The 23,725-nt window shown below is 43.8% G+C and overlaps 1 protein-coding gene across 1 annotated transcript in view; it reads right to left on the reverse strand.

Annotated features, from left to right (window-relative positions):
* The window catches only part of PDX2 (pyridoxine biosynthesis 2), a 70,997-nt gene extending 52,479 nt beyond the window's left edge, over nt 1-18,518 (reverse strand). The window contains exons 1-2 of the mRNA XM_086502608.1: nt 18,342-18,518; nt 18,127-18,254 (exon numbers count right to left, since the gene is read on the reverse strand). Of these exons, the coding sequence (XP_086358734.1) occupies nt 18,127-18,254; nt 18,342-18,393 (180 nt within the window). The 5' untranslated portion in view covers nt 18,394-18,518. The remainder of the gene's footprint in view (nt 1-18,126; nt 18,255-18,341) is intronic.
* Nucleotides 18,519-23,725: the final 5,207 nt, after the last annotated feature.

Raw genomic sequence — 23,725 nt, forward strand, 5'->3', positions numbered from 1 at the left:
ATTTCAAAATCTGAAAAGGACCATAATATCGCATATTGAGCTTAGGAAACAAACGTTCCTTGCCTTTCCTTTTCCTTAACCTGGCCTTTTCAAAGCGTAAAAGCACCCAATCACCTAGTGAAAATACAAGTTCACGACGGTGACGATCAGCAGCTTTCTTTTGCTTAGCCTGAGTCTTCTCAAGAGCAATCTTTATCTTCCTGTATGTTTCGTCCACATCTTGTACATACTTGTCTGCCTCAAATATCTTGTCCTTAGTCTGCAAAATGGGCGGGACTTTCTTCCCTCCTTCCACTAACTCAAATGGTGCCTTACCTGTTGACGTGTGCACAGTGTTATTGTAAGCATATTCAACCAATGGGATATGGTGTTCCCAAGTTGCCTTGTGCTCTGACATATAACATTTGAGCGGATCCAGGACAGTAGAATTTGCCTATTCTGACTGTCCATCAGTTTGCGGATAAAACAAAGAGGAGAACTTTACAGTAGTGCCCATATTCTCAAGCAATGCCTTCCAAAAAAGACTCGTCATTCGTGAATCCCTGTCACTGACAATTGACTGAGGCATCCCGTGATATTTAAAGATATTGCTCATGAATATCTTGACCATGTGTTCTGACTTTATCTTCTTCCTCACAGGAATGAAATGGGCTTGCTTACCGAACCTACAAATGGTAGTCAATACCCCATCATTGCCTGTTTGTGTTCTTGGAAGATCAAAGATAAAGTCCATTGCTATGCTTTCCCATGGCCTATCAGGGATCGGCAATGGCTGCAACAATCCCGGTTGCTTTTGCCTGTCAAAAATTTGACTTATTGGCAAACTAAGCATGATCTTACAAATGTGTCAACATCTTGACGCAAAGCTGGCCAGTAGACAAATGCCTCGACCCCTTTCACTGTCACATCAATTCCACAATGCCCAACATAAGGTGGAGCATGACTTTCCATCAAAATCTTTGGCCGTAATTGTCTAGTAATGCATAACTTTCCATGCATCATGAGAAAGTCATTCTTAAGCATATAGTGCTCATGATGTTGCCCATCAACAAGCTGGTCATAGATCCTTGCAAAATCTGAATCTTCAGCATATTGTGTCTTCATTTCGTCTAGTTCACAATGGTACGGTATTGACACTACTAAAATTTGGGGCTTTCGTGACAACGCATCAGCCACCACGTTCTTTTTCCCTTGCACATGCACAATCTGAAAATGGAACATTGACAAGATGTTTGCCCATAGCATGTGCTTCTCAGATAGCTTCTCAGACAACTTCGTCTGAGTGAGAAAATATCGCAAGATTTGATGATCCGTTTGGACAACAAAATCAGCCCCTAGCAAATACTGTTTCCAACTAGTGAGGGCATGAATTACTTCCAACAATTCTTTCTCATAGACTTGCAAGTTTCTTTCAATCTTCAAAAAAATTAGGCTCTCATATGCGACTGCTCGGCCATTCTGCATTAGAATTGCACCCACACTATGGCCACACGCATCACACTGAACCACAAAAGGTTTCGAAAGATCTGGCGAAATGATTACCGGATCTGAAGTCAGCTTCTCTTTTAAGTGTTTGAAGGCTAAAATTTCCTTGACTGTCCACTTGAAAATAAGTCCTTTTCCTTGCAGTGCATGGAGTGGAGAAGCAATCTCAGCAAAATTTCGGATGAACCTCCTGTAGTAGGAACATAAGCCTAGAAAGCTTCGAATGTCATGTACGGACTTCAAGTTTGGCCATGACCTAATTGTTTCCACTTTGGCGGGATCCATGCATACCCCATCCTTTGAAACAATGTGCCCAAGGAAGTGGATCTCTTGCAAAAAGAATTCACTCTTCTTCGCATAAATGAGTAGCCTGTTCTTACGTAACTCATTGAAAACTGCAGTCAAGTGATCCCTATGCTCCTCTTCGGACTTTGAATAGACAATCATATCATCAAAGAAGGTACCCATGAAGTTTCTATGTGGTCTAAAAATTATGTCCATCATTCTATTAAAAAGACCAAATGGCATAACAAGAAACTCATAGAGACCAAATGTTGTCCTGAACGCAGTCTTATGAACATCTTCTGGCCTAATGCGTATCTGATGGTAGCCACTCTTTAGGTCTATCCTTGTAAATAATGACGCTCCCTCAAGCCGATCAAGAATGTTATCTATTCTCGGTATGGGGAACCTGTTCTTGATGGAATTCTTATTCAAGGCGCGATAGTCAATGCACATGCCCCATGAACCATCCTTCTTCTGCACTAGGAGTACAAGCGAACAAAAAGGGGATGAACTAAGCTGGATCAGTCCCTTCTCTAAAAGTTCGTTGACCCGACTCATAATCTCTTTATGTTGGGCTGCACTAACCCTGTATGGTGGTCTATTCGGTGGACTAGAACCTGGCACAAGATCTATGGTATGATCCTCAGGTCTCTCAGGAGGTAACTCCCCTGGCAAAGAGTCCGAAAAACAATCACTGAAACCACTCAAAAAAGTTGACATGTCTTTATCTAAGGTAGACAAATTAGATACAACTTCAGGTACTTCTTCGCAAAAATCAAGTACACAGAAAGATGATTCTTTATTACAGATGAAATAGTAGAAGCAGAAACAACTGAAACACACTCGCCCTTAAGCTTTACATCAAGGACATGAGTCTTTCCTCTATGTACAAGGGTAGTCTTTTTGTTGTAAGTATCCACCATAGCATGCAACCTGTAACACCATGGGATACCCACTAAGACATCACAACCCTCAAGTGGCATAATATGAACTTCTTCCACATCCACATAGCTTTGAATGTGCAGACGAAGCTTCCCCAAAATGGGAGTAACAGGCTCTGAATGACCTGGGCATGCCAAACCTGCTTCCCCTGTCATACCCACCTCCTCTGCACGAATGCCCAATTTTGATGCCAATTCTGGTGATATGAAATTTGCACAGGCTCCTGGATCAAAGAAAACCAACACTGTCTGGTCTCTAACTTTGCCCCAAGCTCTGCACAGTTCTGTGGCATCTATGTTTGGCCGGTCTCCAACCAAATCTGGGACAAGTCCTGCACTCGGCTTTGGCTTCTTCCCTTTATGGTCTGACTTGTCATCCTTATCCTGTGACTTCTTCTGTGGGCATTCATTTGCAAAGTGTCCTTCCTCTTCCAAATGTAGCATTTCTTGGCCTCTCTAAGCGCTTTCCTTTCTTCAAAAGTTTTACCAGAAAAATGCCTTTTTTTGTCCTTGTCCTCGTCCCAAAGAAGATTTAGACTGCTTCTTGGACGTATCAGCTTCTTCCTTGGAGGGCTTGTTTGTGGGAGGCACAGAAGGCTTTGCTGCAACATTGCCCTTGGCTGAAAATTGTTTGCCTTGGGACCCTTTCTTGTGGCTATTAAATCCATCGGAATCTCCCTTCAGCAGATTGTTGGCCACTCTTGCATTCTCAATCAACTGAAACATATTCATGACAATAGTCTTTGTGCAGTAGCCCTGATTTTCTTGGGCAATCCGCAACAGTACTTCTCAATCTGTTCTGACAATGGCACAAATCTGTAAGAGGTGATTGGCAACAGTGCGGCCCAAAACTGTACTCTTCCAGATTCGCACACTGTTTAGCATTCAACTCGTGCCATTCTGTCATCACATCCACTTCAAAAGCGTTTGTCAGTCATGCAAGCGCAAAAAGCTGTTTGAATTGGACCCACGTTGTTGGGACTTTGCCCTAGTTCAACAATGCGGTCCACCATTGAAGCACATTCCCTTTCAAGAAAGTGGCAGCCTTGCGTATCTTCGAAGACTCTGTGAAGTTTCCTCCAGCATAAGTTGCATCGAACTGTTGTATGAAGGTCAAAAGCCTTCAATTGATCCTCAGTTCCTTTGAAAGTTTCAAACTTCACTCCTTGCCCACCTTCCTTGTAATCCTTAGGTTGACTCAAAGGAGCCACGTTGTCATAAACAGGTGCTTGCAAAAGTGGTGCTCCACGATTGCCCATTCCAGCACTCGCATCACCAATTTTACCTGTCATATCTGCATTTTGGGCGTATGGCTGCGAAAAACCAGCCATACCAAATTGTGTTCCAGGCACTCTAAATTGACCATAGGCACCCCGAAATCCTAGTTGGACACCCATGTTCGCGTACATAGGGTTGTCCCGAACACATTCCCTGACATATAACCTGTGGAAGGTCCAGCCATAGCTTGAAACACTGAACCACCTCCAAAATAACCAGGATAAGTATTAGGTAATGGAAGGGTCTGACGCATAGCCTGTTCATTACTCCCTTGACCATTCACAAACGGTTCCTGTCCGGCTAAAGCAAGTTGCTTTGGATCATTGGACACTGCTAGTTGCTCAACCACATGGGCTTTCCCTCGAGCATCGTGAGTCCTCTGCGCATTGGAAATCTCCTTTTCCTGCAACGGCTCAATCATGCCCTGTATAGGAGGCTCAAACCCCTGTGTCGGAGCCTGTAAGAACTCCTACATCCTTGGCTTGCTAGTCAACTGCCGAAACATGTCCTTGCAGCAACGCAGTTGAGCTCTAAACAACCTGTCCTCCTCTTGAAGAGTTGAAGGAACTTTCTCTGTGCCATGTGAGGAAGATCCCTCTTCAGGTACTTGGTCTCTCTTCTCTACCATAACGACAAGCTCAGTGTTGCTTTCACCCACAACAATCCACGTTGTAATTTTTGAAGAAAAAGTGACTATCCCATCGATGGAACCATATAATCGGCATGTACAACGTAGAGGGCGGTACTATTTCAATTACCTGTTAACTTTACACATAGCAATGAGAAGGAAAGAGAGCACAGATGTGTCCAGCGACTAGAATGTCACTGCGCACACGAGACCGACACCCTGTAGGCCCCAAAGACTGGCGCCCCTTTCGGTATTTCTTTATTCAATTTAACGTAGACGATCCGACCATTTAGTACAAGCTTTCACAAAGCTGTTCAAACCTAGCGAGGGCTGCAAACGCAAGTTTCCGACCTGATTTCGGCAATATAACAGCGCAAAAACCCCTATAGGTCAAAAGTACCTGTCTAGGGCGGATTCCCTCGCTATCTGGAAGCTTTCTGGTGAGCTGCTGTCACAGAAATTTAGCGGGCTGTAATTCTCTGTTTTTCACTGCCGGGTGCCCAAAAGCCTATACACACATCCCAAGGCTCTCACGAGGCTCCCCTGGTGTTCCCTTGGAGTTTAGGTGCAAAACCCTAAACCTGCAGAAAAACACAGCAGACTATACTTCCCTGTTTCGAATCGTTTTTAGCGGAGCGAGCACGTCTACGCGTGTCCCAAGGGCTCGTGCACGCAATGGGACAGTTCCCCTATGAATTGGACGAGTTTTCATGCGAGAAACTCTCCAAACTCGCAATCTTTCGCGATGGAACTGTGCGTACCTATGGGGGATTAGCAATTAGCTAATCCGGTTCTTGTTCAAAAGGCTCTTGCCTTGGCAAACGCGCATAAACCCCCAGAACTGTACATATTCATCTGAGTAGCCCAACTAGTAGGGCATTACCATATGTGCCAAAGGGGAGAAAGAGATGCATGAGAGCAAGTCATCGCACTACATGAGGCAGAGGAGAAGGCAAGCTTTCAATTAAAGCTATAGACCTGCACCCACTACTCACACACACACACTGTAGGTCAATGAACCAAAAACCAGCCTCAAAATGGGCGCCCCCTCTTGCTGAGGTGTCCTGCAGGCTGCTCTCCTTCTGCCAAGTGTCCACTTTGCCCCTTTGAGTTAATTCCCTAGTTCCCACTGACTTATAAAGTTGTAAGTGACTTTCCGAGTGGCCCAGACTTCATTTGGGCACACAGGCTTCCATACTCATCAGAATTCAGTGCCAACTGGCCCGACCAATCCTAAACTGACCGACCCAAACTCCCGATGTGAGAAACCTATTCGGCCGCGATGTCCACTTGCACCTTTTCAAAAGTTCCGGAGAAAACAAGTATAAATATAAATAAATAAAAATATCTAGTACTTATTTACGGAAGGCAACAGGAAAAATAGACCTCGACCTCCTGGTGACAATTACCAATCAGGTGAGGGCACTTAAAGAAGGCAGCCCCGATTCCAACAAAAGTCCAAGTTCCAGTCGAGACCTTCTCGACACCACTCCTCGTGGTGCCCAAGCGGAGAAGAATTCTAGGAATGTTATCAATGAAAAAGGGAGCTTCTTTTGGTTGTGGTCAGACAAGCCACCAAATTAAAGATTGCCCTGCAAAGTAGGAAAAGAAACCACAAGGACGCCCTTCGTATCACATTCATGAGATCTCCGCTAGCTATGAATTTGTTCAAGTTGAAATTCATCATTTAACACACAGTATCTTCTCCGTTTTCCTTGCAATGAATAGATCTCCTAAGGATCGTACGCCCATAGATGATCAAGCCAATGTCGAAGATATCGTGTACTGCAGCAGTCATCGAGAGACCGCACGGACCACCACCGGATGGTATCCTGGCAGGAGGTAACTTCATCCTCTGGGAAAAACGCAAACCATGTGGCTGCTATCCACCCAAAATCGCAACTGCGAGGTGATGAAGACGCTACCGTCCAACAATTATCAGCATGCTTGTACGCTCCCAACAGGGTCCGGAGCGGAAGGCCGTGTGTCGTAGGCAAGATCTGGTGGAGCAAAGCTGAGCGTTGCCCCCCCTCTGCTGCAAAAAACGCTGATGCACCCCAAAATGCTAATGGAAGGAGGAGGTTTTCCACGACGAAATTGCCCAAAAACAATAACGTTGGCAGCCAGAAGCAAAAATGCCAGGTGTAAATGCAAAAATGCAGGTTGAGGTGAGGTCCTCCGCGACAGAAAAAACACTGATTTCCATCGCTTGCCTGGTGCATCTCGCAGATTTGTGCTCCTTTTACAGAAACGCTGGCTGTTGCTGATCCCTTGGGTAGAGTACCCGTTGTTGAAGGTGCGTCCTCAACGCTGGCGACTGATACCATGTGGATTGGCGTCTAACATCATGTGAGAGTGAACGTGTGTGGAAGCGTGAGAGGAGAGGGGAGAGAGAGAGAGAGAGAGAGAGAGAGACGGTAGAACACAAACCACCGGTGTAGGAAAGAGGGGGGGTGATCAGTCCCCCCATGACTACCAGAACAAGAAGACCCGTACAATGCTCAGATGATAATGAAATGTGTCACAAAAAAATACGGAAGCGTAAACTGACTTTTAATTGTACTTCAAATACTCAAGAGAATTGGAGAGAGAGAGAGAGAGAGAGAGAGAGGAAAAGCTTGACATTTCATTGGGGACCAGAAGATGGGCTGGTCCCCCCCCATAAAGAGAATATCTTTATTACTAAGGGAGAATCTTTACAAGCACAAGAACAGGGCAATAGCCCGTCCTCTATTCTTTCTTTCTGCTTCTGACTAAGAGAGTGCAAACGCTACTCTCTGAATACTGATAGGATCTTCCCTCTGCTATGAGATTTTTGGGAAGCTCTCAAAAACGAGAGTCTATCTTCCACAAAACTCAACGGAAGCTCTCAAAAACGAGAGTCTACCTTCCGCTAACTTAGTCCCTTTATGCATAATTATTCCTGCAACAAAAACAAGGGAGAAACACGCAAAATGCACGCACAAATGATTGCTGTAATTTTCTGCACATAATCTGAAAATGTTACCTGAGCACCTTCAAGAGCCGAAAAAGAGACCTTTTCCGCGATGGAATTACACGAAACTTGGTGTACGCGTAGTGTAGGTAGAGAAGAACTAGATTCTATATGTATTTTGCTGAAATTCAACCTAAAGGAGGTGATTAAGGGCTGAAAACAGGGAATTTACAGCCACCACACTCTACGAAGAGAGTGCCTGCTGCAACTTCTCGCGGTGAAACCTCACCAAAAGCTGTCTATGGCTATGAGAGCCCTTGTTCTAGACAATGGGAGCACGAGGCCACCACATATGTCACAAGGGGCTGCTCTCAAGCTTCCATGGAGGGCTCCAATGCGTAGGGCATACTCACAATAGGGGGGGTAGGAGCACTGCCAACACTGAAAATGGGGGAGTAGGGCCTCCTAAATAGCCATCAGGGAGAGGGGGTGCTAGGAAGAGAGAGAGGGTGAGAGTGAGAGAGTTAGTTTGCATTGGTATGGCACACTTACTTAATAACTTTAAAAACCCTTCAACTTTCACTTTTAAAAATCCCTAGGCTATTAATGAAATGTGCAAATCAACTCACAACTGCACACACAGATGCTACTAATGAAATTGTTAGCTGCTCCCCAGCGCAATGCCCTACCGACATTGCTCTTGCATTACCTATTCGCACTTGTCCGGTCATTTGGTCAGGCATAGACAATTTAAAAATACCTTAACTGACTTATCCTAAGGCCGTAAAATGATTCAGGCCTTAGGGTTATTATTCTAAGGACCCCATCTCATTCCTGTGCTTGCACTAGAGCGCGTAATTTTCTGAGCCTGAAATCTAAGGCTACTATCTACCCCTTCATTGAGGACCCCTGATTTCCCAATCGCTAGGGCTTCAGGGTATTTTCTGCTAGGGTCTCCCTGAGGTGCACTGCCCCAAACTTGGGCGCACCTGAGGCCCCAGAACTGCTAAATCTTTTCTGATGTGCACACAACTAATTAGATAATTCTTTTCTCGTAAATAAATTAATTATTTACAAAGTCTGACTTAGTTACATCCCTCTTGGTTCTCTACAGTTGACCTCAATTGTAGAGCGTCAACATAACTGTGCAAGATATCTGGGTAGTCCTTAAGATCGGACTCAGTCATCCACTTTGCATCTAAAGGAGTGTAATTCTTGAACTTGACTAAATACTTTCGACGTAGACTCCCCGACTTGAGTTGTCTCTCCGAGTGGTGTATTATCTGTTCAGGTTGAAGGAGTTTCTCAGTCTCTTCGACTTCTGGAGAATCTTCGTGTACTGGCGCCACTGGAGGAGGTCCAACATACAGTCGGAGGAGACTGACATGAAAAGCATTATGGATGCGCCAGTTAGAAGGCAAATCCAATCTGAAAGTCACGTCATTGACTTTATCTGTAATTTTGAAAGGGCCGTAAAATCTATGGAAAAGTTTGACAACTTTCCCTTTTCCGACTCGCTTTTTCAATCTAGCTTTCTCAAACCGAAGCAGGACATATTGTCCTTTTTCTAGATTGAGATTCCTTTTGTGCTTGTTTGCTTTTCTCTTCTGTTGCTCGAGTACGAAGAATCGCTTGCTTTAATTGTTGATGGGCAATATCAATATTGCGCACAAATTCATCTGCGGCGAAGATGTTTTCTTTGGTCACCATAATAGGAAGTAAGAGTGGCTTCCCATAAATAATTTCGAAGGGAGCTTTACCAGTTGAGGAATGTATGGTATTATTATACACAAACTCAACTATTGGTAAGTATTGTTCCCATTCGGATTGTCGTTCCGAAACATAGCACTTGAGGAGATCTAAAATAGTGGCATTAGCGATTTCGCTTTGACCATTTGTTTGAGGATGATAAGCTGATGAAAAATCAAGCTTAGTTCCCAAGTTTTCGAACAATGCCTGCCAAAATAGACGAGTCATGCGGGGATCTCTGTCACTGACAATAGTCTTTGGCAATCCATGGTGTTTAAAAATCTGAGCTAGAAATATTCTAGCCATGTGATCAGTTTTGATCGTCTTCTTTACTGGAAGAAAATGTGCTTGCTTACTGAATTTGTCTACTATAGTCCAGATTGCATCATTTCCATTCTTGGATCTAGGAAGATCCGTAATAAAATCCATGGCAATACTTTCCTATGGCGTGTTAGGCACAGGGAGCGGCTGAAGCTTGCCATAAACTTTATGTCTGTCATATTTTACTTTTTGGCAGACTAAACACTCACGTACATGTTTTTCAATGTCCGCACGGAGTGTTGGCCAAAATAAATACCTTTCAAGGGCACTAGTGGTGGAAGCAATTCCCCGATGCCCGGCATAAGGAGAATTGTAGGCTTCATCCATCACCTTCTGTCGTAAGTGCTGAGCTATGCATATTGCTTGTTGACGATAGAGCGTATTATCCCTAATGGAATAAGGTGGCCTTGAGTGACCAGCTTGAAGATCTGCCCAAATTGTGGCGAAGTCTGGATCTTGAGGATACATCTCGCTGAGAGATTCTAGTTCCTCATGATAAATTGTTGTTAGTGCATTGATCTTTTGGACGCCTAGAGAGAGCATCTGCAACTGCATTCTTCGTTCCAGAAGTATGTAAAATCTGAAAATGGAACATTGAAAGAAAGTTGGCCCATCTCATCTGCTTTTCTGATAACTTTCTCTGTGTGAGAAAGTAGCGAAGACTTTGATGATCTGTCTTGATAATAAAATCAGCTCCTAATAGATAGTGTTTCCAAATGGAGAGAGCATGAATTACTGCCATTAGCTCTTTCTCGTATATGGAGACATGCAACTCTGCATCTTTAAGGCGCCGACTTTCATATGCTATTGCGTGACCCTCTTGGTTCAAAACTGCTCCTACACAATCTCCAGATGCATCGCAGTATACCTCGAAAGGTTTGCGAAGATAAGGGACGGTGAGAACAGGTCCGTGACTGAGTAGATACTGATACTTAAGCTTTTCGAAAGCTTGTTTTTGTCCAGACCCCCAATGGAATGGAATCCGCTTCTTTGTCAGGTCATGGAGGGGACTTGCTATCGCGGCAAAAGCTCGAATGAAACACCGATAATAAGAACAGAGGCCAAGGAAACTTCGTACATCATCTACTGTAGTTGGCGTAGGCCATTCTACAACTGCTTAAATCTTATCAAGGTCCATTCTCACCTGATTGTGAGATACTATATGGCCCAAATAGTGGATTTCTTTTAGAAAGAACTCACTCTTCTTAGCATTCACAAATAATTTTTGTTTGCGTAATTCTTCAAACACTAAGGCGAGATGCTTATAGTGTTCGTCTTCCGTCTCGGAGAAGATTAAGACGTCATCAAAGAAAACGCCTGTGAAGCTTCTATATGAGTGGAAGATTCTATCCATCATTCTGTTGAATGTGGCTGGTGCATTAGTGAGTCCAAAAGGCATCACTAAGAATTCATACAACCCGAAGGTTGTTCTAAATGAAGTCTTATGCACATCCTTAGGAGCTATGCGGATTTGATGATAACCGCTCTTCAAGTCTATACGACTAAAAACACTTGCTCCTTGTAACTTGTCAAGAATGTCGTCAATCCGAAGGATTGGAAATCGATTCTTGATTGTGATCTTGTTTAGAGATCTATAGTCTATGCACATGCCGAATGTGCCATCCTTTTTCTGTACTAGCAAGACAGGTGAACAATATGGAGAAGTACTAGGCCTTATTAAGCCCTTCTCCAAAAGTTCGTTAACCTGCTTGAGAATTTCCTCTTGTTGCATTAGACTAACTCGATAAGGGGGCTGATTTGGAGGAGAACTTCCTGGGATCAAATCAATTGTATGATCCTCAGGTCGCGAAGGTGGGAGTTCATTTGGAAGTTCATCTGCAAAACAATCTTTATAACTTTCTAATAACTTAAGTCTTTTTTTCTCTAAAGAGGAAGAAAGTTGTGAAACAGACACATCTCTCTCTCTTGCAAAAATCAAGTACACTGAAACACACTTTTTCATTTCTTTCTTGATGGCAATGTGATTGGCGATAGGGATACGCCAATCACCTGCATCTGCAAGTACAAGATACTCCTTTCCTTTATGAGCAAAGGATAAGGTTTTCTGAACATAGTCCGGAATGGGATGCATCTTGTAGTGCCAAGGCATTCCTAAGATAACATCGCATCCTTCAAGTGAAGCTAGTAAGAAAGACTCTTGATCCTTGTAGTCGTCGACCTTTAGATTCAACTTCCCTATGATTGGAGTAGAGTTTGAGTTCTGCCTTTTGAAAGCAGATTGTGCTTGAATAGAAACTCCAAAACGATTGGGCTGTAAGTTCAGGTCATCAGCTAGCTTGGTAGAGATGAAGTTGTTTGTACTGCCACGGTCAAACAAAATAAGAGCCTGTTGGTTGTTGATACTACCCCAAGCTTTGAGAAGAGCTCTTTCTTTTCCATCCTTGGTTGTATTTCCCTGTACATCTGGGACTGCATTGGAAGAGGGTGGTTGTGGAGGTTTGGTAGGACAGTCACCCTTCATATGACCAACTTGTCCGCACTTGAAGCATCTTCCTTCACTAATGTAGGTTCGCAACTCAGCAGGAGAGAGATATCTCCCTTTCTTGGGCTGATTTGGCTTTGCTTCTGCTTCAGAGGCGGTTCTTTTCTTCTTTTGAGAAGAAGTAGAAGAGGTAGGCTGCTCATGGAGAGCATGGTAAGTGCTTTGCTCCATCTTCCTGGGAGTACCCTTGTCATGTATTCCATCAGCTATGCGGGCTGATTCCATAAGTATCTCCAAGTTACCTCGAGGGTAAAGCTTCATAGCCTTTTGCAAGGCTTCATGCAATCTTGCTTCAAACTTGCGCATCTTTTCCGAATCGTCAATCTTCTTGAATGGAGTGACTTTCAAGAGAACGTCCCAAAACCTATCCACAGCGTGGAACAGTTTCGTTCTCCGACTGTGAAAGTCGATCCCATTCTTTCTTTACCTCTTCCTCATAGTTTGGAGGAAGGAACTGTGCGTAGAACTCCTCCTTGAAAGCAGTCCAATCTTGGGGTTTGCGATCTTCTAGGATAAGGGTTAACCACCAACTGCTGGCGGTGCCTTTCAAGTACATACTAACATGGCGAAGCTTGGATCTTTCTTTAAAATTCCCAGCAAATGCAACTTCGAATTGGCGGCTTTGTCATTGTCACGCCGTCCATTGTAGGTGTCGAATTTCACATCTTTGTCTCCCGACTTGAATGTTTTCTGCCTGTGGTGCTTCTTCGTATGGTGCTCCTTCTTTCTATGCTTAGACTCCTTATGGACAGGAGTCTTTTCCCTTGAATGCACTTCTTGTTGCGACAGATCGTCAAGAAACATGTCTTCCGGAGCAACGATGTCATCCAGATCCTTCATCAAAGAGAACTGAGGGGAATCACGGGGATCCTGCTCTTGAACCTTTGGGTTAAACTGCACATGACGTTCTGGAGGTTTCCTGTGCCTCTCGTGCATGCGGGAGGTTCCAATCAAAGGATCTTTCCTTGGTTCTGGCGCCTTTGGGTTCTGCAGGATTTCTCCCGACCCCATTGGCATTTTCTCCTTCCCTTTCTCAAGAGTATGGAGAATCTTTTGGACTTCTGGATGGGAGAGAGCTTTTTGCAACTCTTCCATCTGCTGTTGAAGGAGAGAGAACTCTATCTCGCGTCCTCCCATTTCTGCAGTTTGCCAAGAGTCGTCAATCCCTTAAGGAAGAGAGAGATGACCTTGCTCTGATACCACTGTCACAAAAAAATACGGAAGCGTAAACTGACTTTTAATTGTACTTCAAATACTCAAGAGAATTGGAGAGAGAGAGAGAGAGAGAGAGGAAAAGCTTGACATTTCATTGGGGACCAGAAGATGGGCTGGTCCCCCCCCATAAAGAGAATATCTTTACTACTAAGGGAGAATCTTTACAAGCACAAGAACAGGGCAATAGCCCATCCTCTATTCTTTCTTTCTGCTTCTGACTGAGAGAGTGCAAACGCTACTCTCTGAATACTGAGAGGATCTTCCCTCTGCTATGAGATTTTTGGGAAGCTCTCAAAAACGAGAGTCTATCTTCCACAACACTCAACGGAAGCTCTCAAAAATGAGAGTCTACCTTCCGCTAACTGAGTCCCTTTATGCATAATTATTCCTGCAACAAAAACAAGGGAGAAACACGCAAAATGCACGCACAAATGCTTGCTGTAATTTTCTGCACATAACCTGAAAATGTTACCTGAGCACCTTCAAGAGCCGAAAAAGAGACCTTTTCCGCGATGGAATTGCACGAAACTTGGTGTACGCGTAGTGTAGGAAGAGAAGAACTAGATTCTATATGTATTTTGCTGAAATTCAACCTAAAGGAGGTGATTAAGGGCTGAAAACAGGGAATTTACAGCCACCACACTCTACGAAGAGAGTGCCTGCTGCAACTTCTCGCGATGAAACCTCACCAAAAGCTGGCTATGGCTATGAGAGCCCTTGTTCTAGACAATGGGAGCACGAGGCCACCACATATGTCACAAGGGGCTACTCTCAAGCTTCCATGGAGGGCTCCAATGCGTAGGGCATACTCACAATAGGGGGGATAGGAGCACTGCCAACACTGAAAATGGGGGAGTAGGGCCTCCTAAATAGCCATCAGGGAGAGGGGGCGCTAGGAAGAGAGAGAGGGTGAGAGTGAGAGAGTTAGTTTGCATTGGTATGGCACACTTACTTAATAACTTTAAAAACCCTTCAACTTTCACTTTTAAAAATCCCTAGGCTATTAATGAAATGTGCAAATCAACTCACAACTGCACACACAGATGCTACTAATGAAATTGTTAGCTGCTCCCCAGCGCAATGTCGTACCGACACTGCTCTTGCATTACTTGTTCGCACTTGTCCGGTCATTTGGTCCAGCATAGACAATTTAAAAATACCTTAACTGACTTATCCTAAGGCCGTAAAATGATTCAGGCCTTAGGGTTATTATTCTAAGGACCCCATCTCATTCCTGTGCTTGCACTAGCGCGCGTAATTTTCTGAGCCTGAAATCTGAGGCTACTATCTACCCCTTCATTGAAAACCCGATTTCCCAATCGCTAGGGCTTCAGGGTATTTTCTGCCAGGGTCTCCCTTAGGTGCACTGCCCCAAACTTGGGCGCACCTGGGGCCCCAGAACTGCTAAATCTTTTCTGATGTGCACACAACTAATCAGATAATTCTTTTCTCGTAAATAAATTAATTATTTACAAAGTCTGACTTAGTTACAAAATGCCTTGACCCCATATATATGAGTGCCTAGGGTGAGCGCCCAACTCAAGTAAGCGACCGGCCCCAAACTCAAGCGGCCGGACAAGGTACAACCTATGCTATGGGTGGCAAGCCCGGAGACACTAGCCGTACAAGGAAGTTCGCTAGACCTGTAGCAGCAAAGTGGTGTAAATCTAACAACGGAGGCTCCATCAGAAGATCGGGACTATTCTAGCGCATGGGAGACGCCCAGTATGACTATTTAGAGAGGCGGCCATTGACAAAGCTCTTTGTCACAAACTGCTAACGTGTCAAAGCCTAAAGAATGGAGCCAACTTACAGATGCCAGCCGAGGGGCCTAAACCCTAAGAAGAACAAGTAGCAGAAGAAGAAGAAGTCCTACCAACTTATGGGGACCCCGTCCGATGGGGCCCCAGTGACATAAAGGGATTAAAATAAAGCAGGATGCACACACACTCACTCAAAGCTGATGACGTGGCAGTTGTACGAAAGTTCCAGACGTTACCCTGGCTGATGACGTGGCAGGCTATATGGATTTCCGTAATTACGCTGGCAGCTTTTGGGACCAGAAGCTTTTGAGTTTTAAAGGCTTTTCACTGTAACTGCTTTTCAAGCCAAGGGCCTTTAAATATGAGGTTAGGGCTCATTCTCTAGCATGCTTCATGGAGAAGGTGCAGAGTCTGGAGTACCGGCTTGTACTGTGTTGATGCAATATAAAGAAATACGACGCGCCAAGGTTTGGGGCCAATACTCTCTGGGGTGGAATTCTGCCACTCGGTGTCGCGTGTCGTCTCTCTCTCTCTCTCAGTTCAGTTGTTATTGAAGTACTAAAAGTTTGTTCAGTCTGTTCTTTCTATTGGCACGTGGTGCCCGTCTTGTGACACTCTTCAACAACCGATGTACTTTCTCGAACAATGCCCAATGCCAAGAATCCTTGGCACTGATGATGATGTTAATAATGATGATTTTAGTCTTTCACTTTACTTCACTTCAGTTTTATTTTTGTACACGGACATTGAATAAGATTCACCAGGATTGTATTAGTTTGGTCTCATATGTCATTTTGGCCTTTTGAAGACGTTTAATATAACATTTCAATCTCTCTCTCTCTCTCTCTCTCTCTCTCTCTCTCTCTCTCTCTCTCTCTCTCTCTCTCTCTCTCTCTCTCGTGACAAACACTAACCTTATTTGTTAATTTCCTTCCCTTGCTTTTTTTTTATAAATTTTGGGACCTTCTTTTTGAAATCACAAATGCTTAGGCATTGCATAGCCAGTGTGAAATGGCCGTTGGCCAAGAGTTTCACCCACAAGAGTCAGGGCCAGGCAGCCACGAGATGGTTGGGCCGATCGGCACTGACATCTGACTAGTAAAGAAGCGGCTAGGCTCAATTAAAGTCATTTAACTTTTTATTAAGCCCCTCGACAAGACTTTATAAGTTGGTGGGTACTAGGAAATAAACCAAATCACAAACTAGATACTTGTCGCTGGAGAGTCATCTGCAAGACACATCACGAAAGTGGAGCGCCCAAAATCGATATGAGAGAGAAAGAGAGTGGAGGCTAATTTGAGCTCATTAAGTGACTATTGAGTGTGTGAGTAGTGGGTGCACGTGATCACAACTTTAATGGAAAGCTTGCCTTCTCCTCTGTCTTATGTAGCACAATGATTCCGCTCTCGTGCATCTCTTCCCCTTTTGAATACATAGTCGTGATGTCCAGCTCAAGGGCTCAAGGGATTTTCATCTGTTATGTAGAGTTGTGGGGATTCTATGCTCGATTCCGAGGCAAGAGCCTCTTGCGCAGGTACCGAATCAACTAATCACTGATTCAAAGCAAGTACACGCGCTAACGGGCTGTCTTAGAGAGATTTCTCGCAAGAAATCTTGTTTAAATCAAAGGATAAGTAACCCTACAGGTGCGGGAGCTCGAGAGCCACCATCGGCACGCAAATCAGAGCGCAAAACTGCTATAATTTTTTCCATGTGGTCAATTTTGATGCCTAAAGCTCCCAAAAGCTAGTCAAAAACCCTTTGGCTTCTAATAAGTGATCCAAAAACTACCGACTCTTGCAGCTGACCAAAATCTAGCCGTAGCCACCCGCAAAACGCTATGTGATTTGCGGTAAAATTTGGGTTGCAAAGTGCGGGCTGTTGAAATGGCACTTGGGCACCTAACTTTTGGCGTCAAATTTTGAAATCATTGACTTTTATGGTTTATGGCTGGTCGATTCTAGTTAATACTCTTTGGGTCCAGTATAGTCATGCCACACCATCCAGCTGTAACAAAAGAATACTTCTAAAAGGGACCATAGTAGCACATACTCAGTACACTTTTTTTTTTTTTTGCAAGAGGGGGGGAGGGATTTCCACAAAATAGTGACATGGCATCATCGGACTGAACCGGACAAAGTAAAGGCTAAATCGAAACCGAACTAGACGCCCAAGTAAACATGCAACCCCACCGCAAGTCAAAGAGCTACACGAAAGATTGTTGACATGGCAATACGAACGTGCCGATGTGGCATGCTAACAAAGAGGGCTACTTTCAGGATGACAGTCAGGGTGACAGTCAGTTGCTTTTGTGCACCACATGAAGATATCAGATGCTTTAACGTGCGTCTAGCACATTGTGATAATAATAAGTTATTTTTAACTTCTTTGAGGGCTTTTGGGGCCAAGTGTTTATAAAAGAGAGGCCAGGATACCACTGGCCCTCAAAATGCAACCTTAATTCTATCAAGCTTTCTGTTTTGTGCAAGTTAGATCTGGTATCATTGCATCTGGAGCGAGTTTCTGAGGATCTGGTGCGGGTTTTGAAAGTACAGCGAGGTTGTCTACCGGCAGCACTAAATTCCAGATTTGAAGCGGTCATTTAAATTGCATGTAGACAAGGATTTGGAGTTGTAGATGAGGTCCGGAGGAAAGACATTTGATTCGTGTCTCAGATTCATGTTTCAAGGCCAGTGAAACACATTGAGCAATGACCATGGCATGACATAGTTCCAAGCATTCATGAGACATTTCAAAGTGGCGGGCTTAGGTCAAGGTATTAATGATACTCATAAGACTACGCAAGTACTCTAGGATCATCGCAAACAGCATGATTGTTATCAATTTACTGCCTTGACCACTACCTACGAGTGACTATCGACCATCCATTTTATAAGCTGTCAAAAAATTTAGCTTACTGTTAACTATATGAGTGCTTATGTCTAGGATGTAACCTTTCAATAACCAAGAAACCTAGCCTAGGAAAACGAACGCTTCAAACATCTTAAAAGGTGACAATGTACAAGATTATACTGAGCAGCAAGCTTAGCCATGGTCGTGCTCTCCCCTCCTGGAATAATCAGAGCAGAAAGCCCTTCAAGTTGTTCTGGCTTCCTTACTTCGATTGCTTCTACACCAAGCCGCTTTAAAGCTACATCCAAAAAACTGGTGTCAGTTCAGTTCAGCTCTGCGCCCCAGAGAAGCTTGCTGGAAGAAATCAAAGTACGCAGAAACTTACTTGCTACATGCTCGTTGTAGGAGCCCTGCAAGGCAAGGACTCCTACGGACATACTGGGCCGATGAAGGGTGCGTGTATGCGCGCCTGAGAGAGAGAGAGAGAGAGAGAGCGCTGCGTGTAATGTAACCAGGAGGCTGAAGAATCTAATGCACGAGTGGTCAAGAATATTGTGCTCGAATCACTTTGGAACGTGAGAGAGAAGTTACACGAGAGTCCAAACCTATGTACACCTCTCGCTCTCTCTCACCTGGGGATCTATGGTTGAGATTAGGGATTGTCGATCCCACGGAGTCTTGATTGTTGGATCAAGTTGCTAAAATTGGAGTTACCTAAAGGTGAACAAGGGGCTAGTTCAAATGTTGAAAGCTTAGATGAGAGAGAGAGAGATATATTTCATTAGTGTCTTCTAGAGGCCAAACTCAATCTACAAATGTGAAATCTCCTCTCTCAACTCCAAAAAAAAAAGGAAAAACCCAAATGACAAAACTAGAATGAAAGCACTAGACGTGCACAAGTTGATTGACTAAAGTATACAATAGCTGAGAGAGGTTGATGGCAGGTCATGTAATGTAGATAGCTCCCTCGTGTACCGTGGTGGGGGGTATACATCAAAGAGGGTGGGGTAAAAAAGTCCTTGAAGAGTCTGAGTGGTTGTGTGCCAAGTTTTGCCAATCTCCCTTCTCTCTCCTTATGATGTGGGGCTTTGAAAAGAGACAAAACTTGGTTGAAGCCAGTTACACACTTGTGGGAAGCGTGTACTCCACCACTCAATACAAGGGTAGGTTCCATATTGTCTAAGAGCATTGTGAGCCTCCTTAACTCGGAGAATAGGTAGTCCCAACGTTTGAATTAGATGGAATCTAAAAAGATCCCTTGGCTTGGGAAAAAAAAGAAAAAGAAAACCTCTTTCCACGTGCCAGTGCCAGGAGGTATTTCTCTCTCTTAGTAAAACTTAGCGAGAATTACCAAACTACCCCTCTAATTACAAAAATCGCAGAATACTCTTGTATCCATTTTTGAGTGCCTTGCAAAAAGGGCAATTATGTCTAAAATTAATCAAGCAATTCATCTCCGAAGCCTACATAACCAACTCAAATTCTAGTCTTCTTATGAAAAGCTACGATTTTTCACAGCTAAGGATATTTTGGGATTTCCAAAATTTTTATGGGTACTTTGGGAATTTGGGAGTACTTTGGGAATTTTTGAAATTTGAAGGGTATTTTGCAATGGTGTTTTGGTAATTTTCCTTGTTTTCTTTGTGTTCCAACAGGCGGAGAGAGGAGAGAGATTCCAAGCGGGCGATACCGCATAGTTGTGTTGTGTGGAGTCTCTCTCTCTCTCTCTCTCTCTCTCTCTCTCTCTCTCTCTCTCTCTCTCTCTCTCTCTCTCTCTCTCTCTCTCTCTCTCTATCCGCGCAGGAGCACAGAGCACGCTAGGCGCACCACCATAGAGCAGCAACGAGGATTGCTTGTAGATCGAAGTGGACAGGCCTTTTTGTGCGACAATGGAAGAGGAGGAGTACGAGCCGACGGCACAGGAGAAGAGGGAGTACGGGGTGGGCCAGCCGACGGCACAAGAGAGGAGGGCCTGCAAACAAGTGGAGATTTGGTTGGGCAACAATGTGCACACACCCTGAATGAGGGGAGTACGCAGAGCGTTGAGGCGGTTTGCGAGTGAGTGTGACGACGAGGGGAAACAGCGTGTAGTTGAAGGGAGGGCGGAGCGCTGAGATGCATGTGTGAACCCCTTGTAGGTGAGAGACTGGCAAAGGCAGGACGAAGGAATCGTGGAAGATTCGCACTAAAAAAATGAGATAGAGCGAATAGCCCTCTAGAATAGGTTGATGAATGAACATATGCTCATTTTGGTTCAAGCCTACTACACGAACAAACACAAAGTACAAGTGCTTACAAGCAAGATAATGCTTTCCTTGCTCTTTACGCTCTACAAAGTTGGAGCAATTGCAAGGGGGCTCTCTTTTAATGTCCAGACTTTAGAAGTGGCCCTCCTATTATATTTATATGAAAGCAACTTAAAAATCTTGTGGGTTTTCTCCAATCACACAACCTCCTCTATGATTCTTGCTTTCATCTCAAGCGCTTTTCTTATTTATTTGGATGCCTCCTCTAAAATTGATGACCAGCATCTCACTCGGATCCCATTTTGAATATGTAACTTGTGTTGCTTCCACCCTCCTCCGCAGAGGGACCTGCATTAGTATTAGTTGTTGTCGGTGCATTTTACATTGCTTTTGAACCTTGCTTATTCCCACCGTGTACCCGCCCTCAAGTAAGCACTTCTTCCTCCATCAAGTAAATCCCAAGAGATTCTGGACCTATGCTGGTGGAGAATGGGGCACTCGATCTATGTTGTGTTCCACCATGTAACAATGAATCACATGATTTGGATAGCACCACATCATTTGCCATTACACACAATTAAGATACTTGTGGTAGCCCTCAAATGAAGGTACAGGGATTCCTTCAAAACAACTCTCTATGGTTTTTTCCACACCTTGTTTTTTTAATCTCCGTGATACCTTGTTGCCAATCGGGGTGCGTTGTATCGCCCAAAAAGCCTCGTTCACATTTTGCTCCACCACATACTCTTCCTTGTTTTCTGACCTCCTATTAGGAGTAGTGTCAGTAAACTAAGTCTTCCTAAGGCATCTTGTAAATTCTTGAGTTTAGTGTGCACATTGTACTCTAGTCGATTGCTGGAATTATCCTCCACATTAATTACTGTGTTCTGCTTCCTTTTGCGGCGGGCCAACTTGCAATCTCCCGTCAAAGTAACTTCACCTCGATAGATGGGAGTTCCTGTAGTGAACGTGTTAGACCATCCTCACAATCTTTGTTGGAGTGTTGTTTGTCATGTTCATGAGGATCTCCAAGCTAAGACCGGATCCAATGTGCTTTCCCAACAAGTAAGATATAGCCTTTGTGCTTTGTTGTATTGCATTTCATTATCGTTGTGCATGTGTCATATAGAGAGTTCTTCCTTCGAAACCAATCCCCTGTTGAGAACCTTGCACCGTTTAGTTTTGCCTACCGATGCCTTGCGGTCGGCCACTCTCAAGGGGGGTGCCCGTGCGAAAACTGGGCCGGATGATAGCATCGAATTACTTGGCATCTAAGAATTTAGAGCATTGCAAACACGTATGACTGTTTTAGAGTCCAACTTGCATAGTTGAATGCAAATGTCACAAAGATGTATAATATGTTTGTGCAATTCATGCAATAGTTGGCCAAGGGCCTAGTTAATGAGTATACTATGGTTTCATCGACCCTGGCAAGAGCACCCCTGGTCTGCTTCTGCAGCAAGGCTCCAATCTGGAGGGGTTGCACCTTCTCTCTCAAAAAGAGGTGGATGACTTGTTAAAGAATACGAAGCCACCGATTTTTTGAGGAGAGGAAAAGGAGTGAAGCAAAGATACTGTGAATATATTCATGAGAAAATGGGATGGTATTTATGATCTTAGATACACTCAAGATGCAGTTAAGGCACTACAAACAAGTATAACACTAGAGGGTAAGGCCTATAAATGGTGGATATCACTCAAGGAGAAGGGCATCATACCATAGACATGGGTGGCCTTTGAGGATGTATTCACAAAGGAATTTCGGCCCACAAATGAAGCGAACAAAAATTGGTATGCATGGGAGAAGTGCTCTATTCGTCAATATAAGACATTGCTAGTATATCTCATACTATTGTGATGTGGTTCTCAAGTTAGACGCCTTCTGGCACGTGCTGGGTTCATCCGTGGGTTAACACCAGAGCTTAAGAAGCACATTGAAACCCAAGACCCCAAGATGATTGAGGAAGTTATAGTGCAAGCGCATGTACGTGATGATCCTGAGGAAAAAGCATTGCATAACACACATTGCCAAACACTTCACATGCAAATGCACGAATATCTCATGGGCATAATAAGAGAAAAATTATAGTAGCTACATCTGATGCATCCAAGAAGCCCAAGGAGCCTAGGGGGCATCTGTCTAGTGAAGAGGTTGAGGAAGCAAAGAAGGAAAAGCTATGTTTTAACTGTTTAGGAAGTGGACACGGCAAAAAGGATTGTCCCAAAGCCCAAGGTAAAGAGAAAGGGATGCACATGGTGCAGTTGCTGCCTCTTGAGTCCCCTTCTTGCTTTTCCAATGTGGAAGTAATACATGCTGAAGTGGTGCACGAGTGGTGTATTGCGGCCTCAATGTGGCAGCTAATCTTTGGTCCACACAAGCTAGTGCGCATACATGGGTTTATCCAAGGTCACAAGGTGAAAATCTTGGTAGACGATGGTGCTTTGCACAATTTCATTAATTATAAGTTAGTGAAATGGCTCAATTTGCCCCAGACTACTAGTTCGCACCACTACAAGGTAGCTATGATTAATGGCTATGATGCTTAGGTGTGGGATACACAAGTAAAGGATGTACCACTAGAGATTCAAGGATATCATAAGTCCTTGAATTTTCAAGTCATGAATATGGATCAGGCAGATGTGGTACTTAGTCGGGAGTGGTTATACGAGTTAGGGTCTTCATTAAAGGGCAACTATGACAATAATAGTTGATCTTTGAATCCAATGGCGTGCATGTGTTGCTGTTGGGGAAAAAGGATATTCCTTCCTCGCCACTTATTTGTACAGACGAGCTTATGAATCTCTCTTCTCAAGATGAAATAGAATAACTCTTTGTGTCTTACTCACTGTGTCATTTTTTGTCAAATGTTGATAATGTTTTAATAAATGATAATTCCTCAATGCCTCTCTCTTCTCTTCTACCTATGTCTACTTCTCTATCACCAAAACAAGTAAATGTTGCTAGTAAATAAAAAGAATTTTTATGGAATACAAGGAAGTGTTTCCAGATGAGTTGCCACCAGGGTCATCGTTGATATGTATTGTGCAACACATTGTAGACGTGGTTGCAGGTAGTAAACCCATTAGTAAACCACCCTACAAAATGAGTCATTTTGAGGCTATTGAGGTGGAACATCAACTTGCTAACTTCCTCGATAGAGGGTTCATACAACATAGCACTTCACCATGGGCATCTCCCATTTTGTTGATGAAGAAAAATGACGGTAGTATGCACATGTGCGTAAACTACTGTTGCCTAAACACAATCACTGTTAAGAACAAGTATACATTGCCTAGAGTGGATGAGTTATTTGATAAACTCACCCATGCTTGTATATTTACAAAGATAGATTTGTAGGCAGGGCATCATCAAGTTCGCATTTGGCTTGCTAATATACCCAAAACTGCTTTCCAAACACGGTTTGGACACTATGAGTTTTGGGTTATGCCCTTCACAATTGACCAATGCGCCAGCTACTTTCATGACGCTTATGGATAGTCTCTTGAAACCATATTACGGTAA

The sequence above is a fragment of the Adiantum capillus-veneris genome, chromosome 27 (assembly GCF_014529385.1).
Source record: "Adiantum capillus-veneris isolate H3 chromosome 27, ASM1452938v2, whole genome shotgun sequence".
NCBI lineage: Eukaryota > Viridiplantae > Streptophyta > Polypodiopsida > Polypodiales > Pteridaceae > Adiantum > Adiantum capillus-veneris.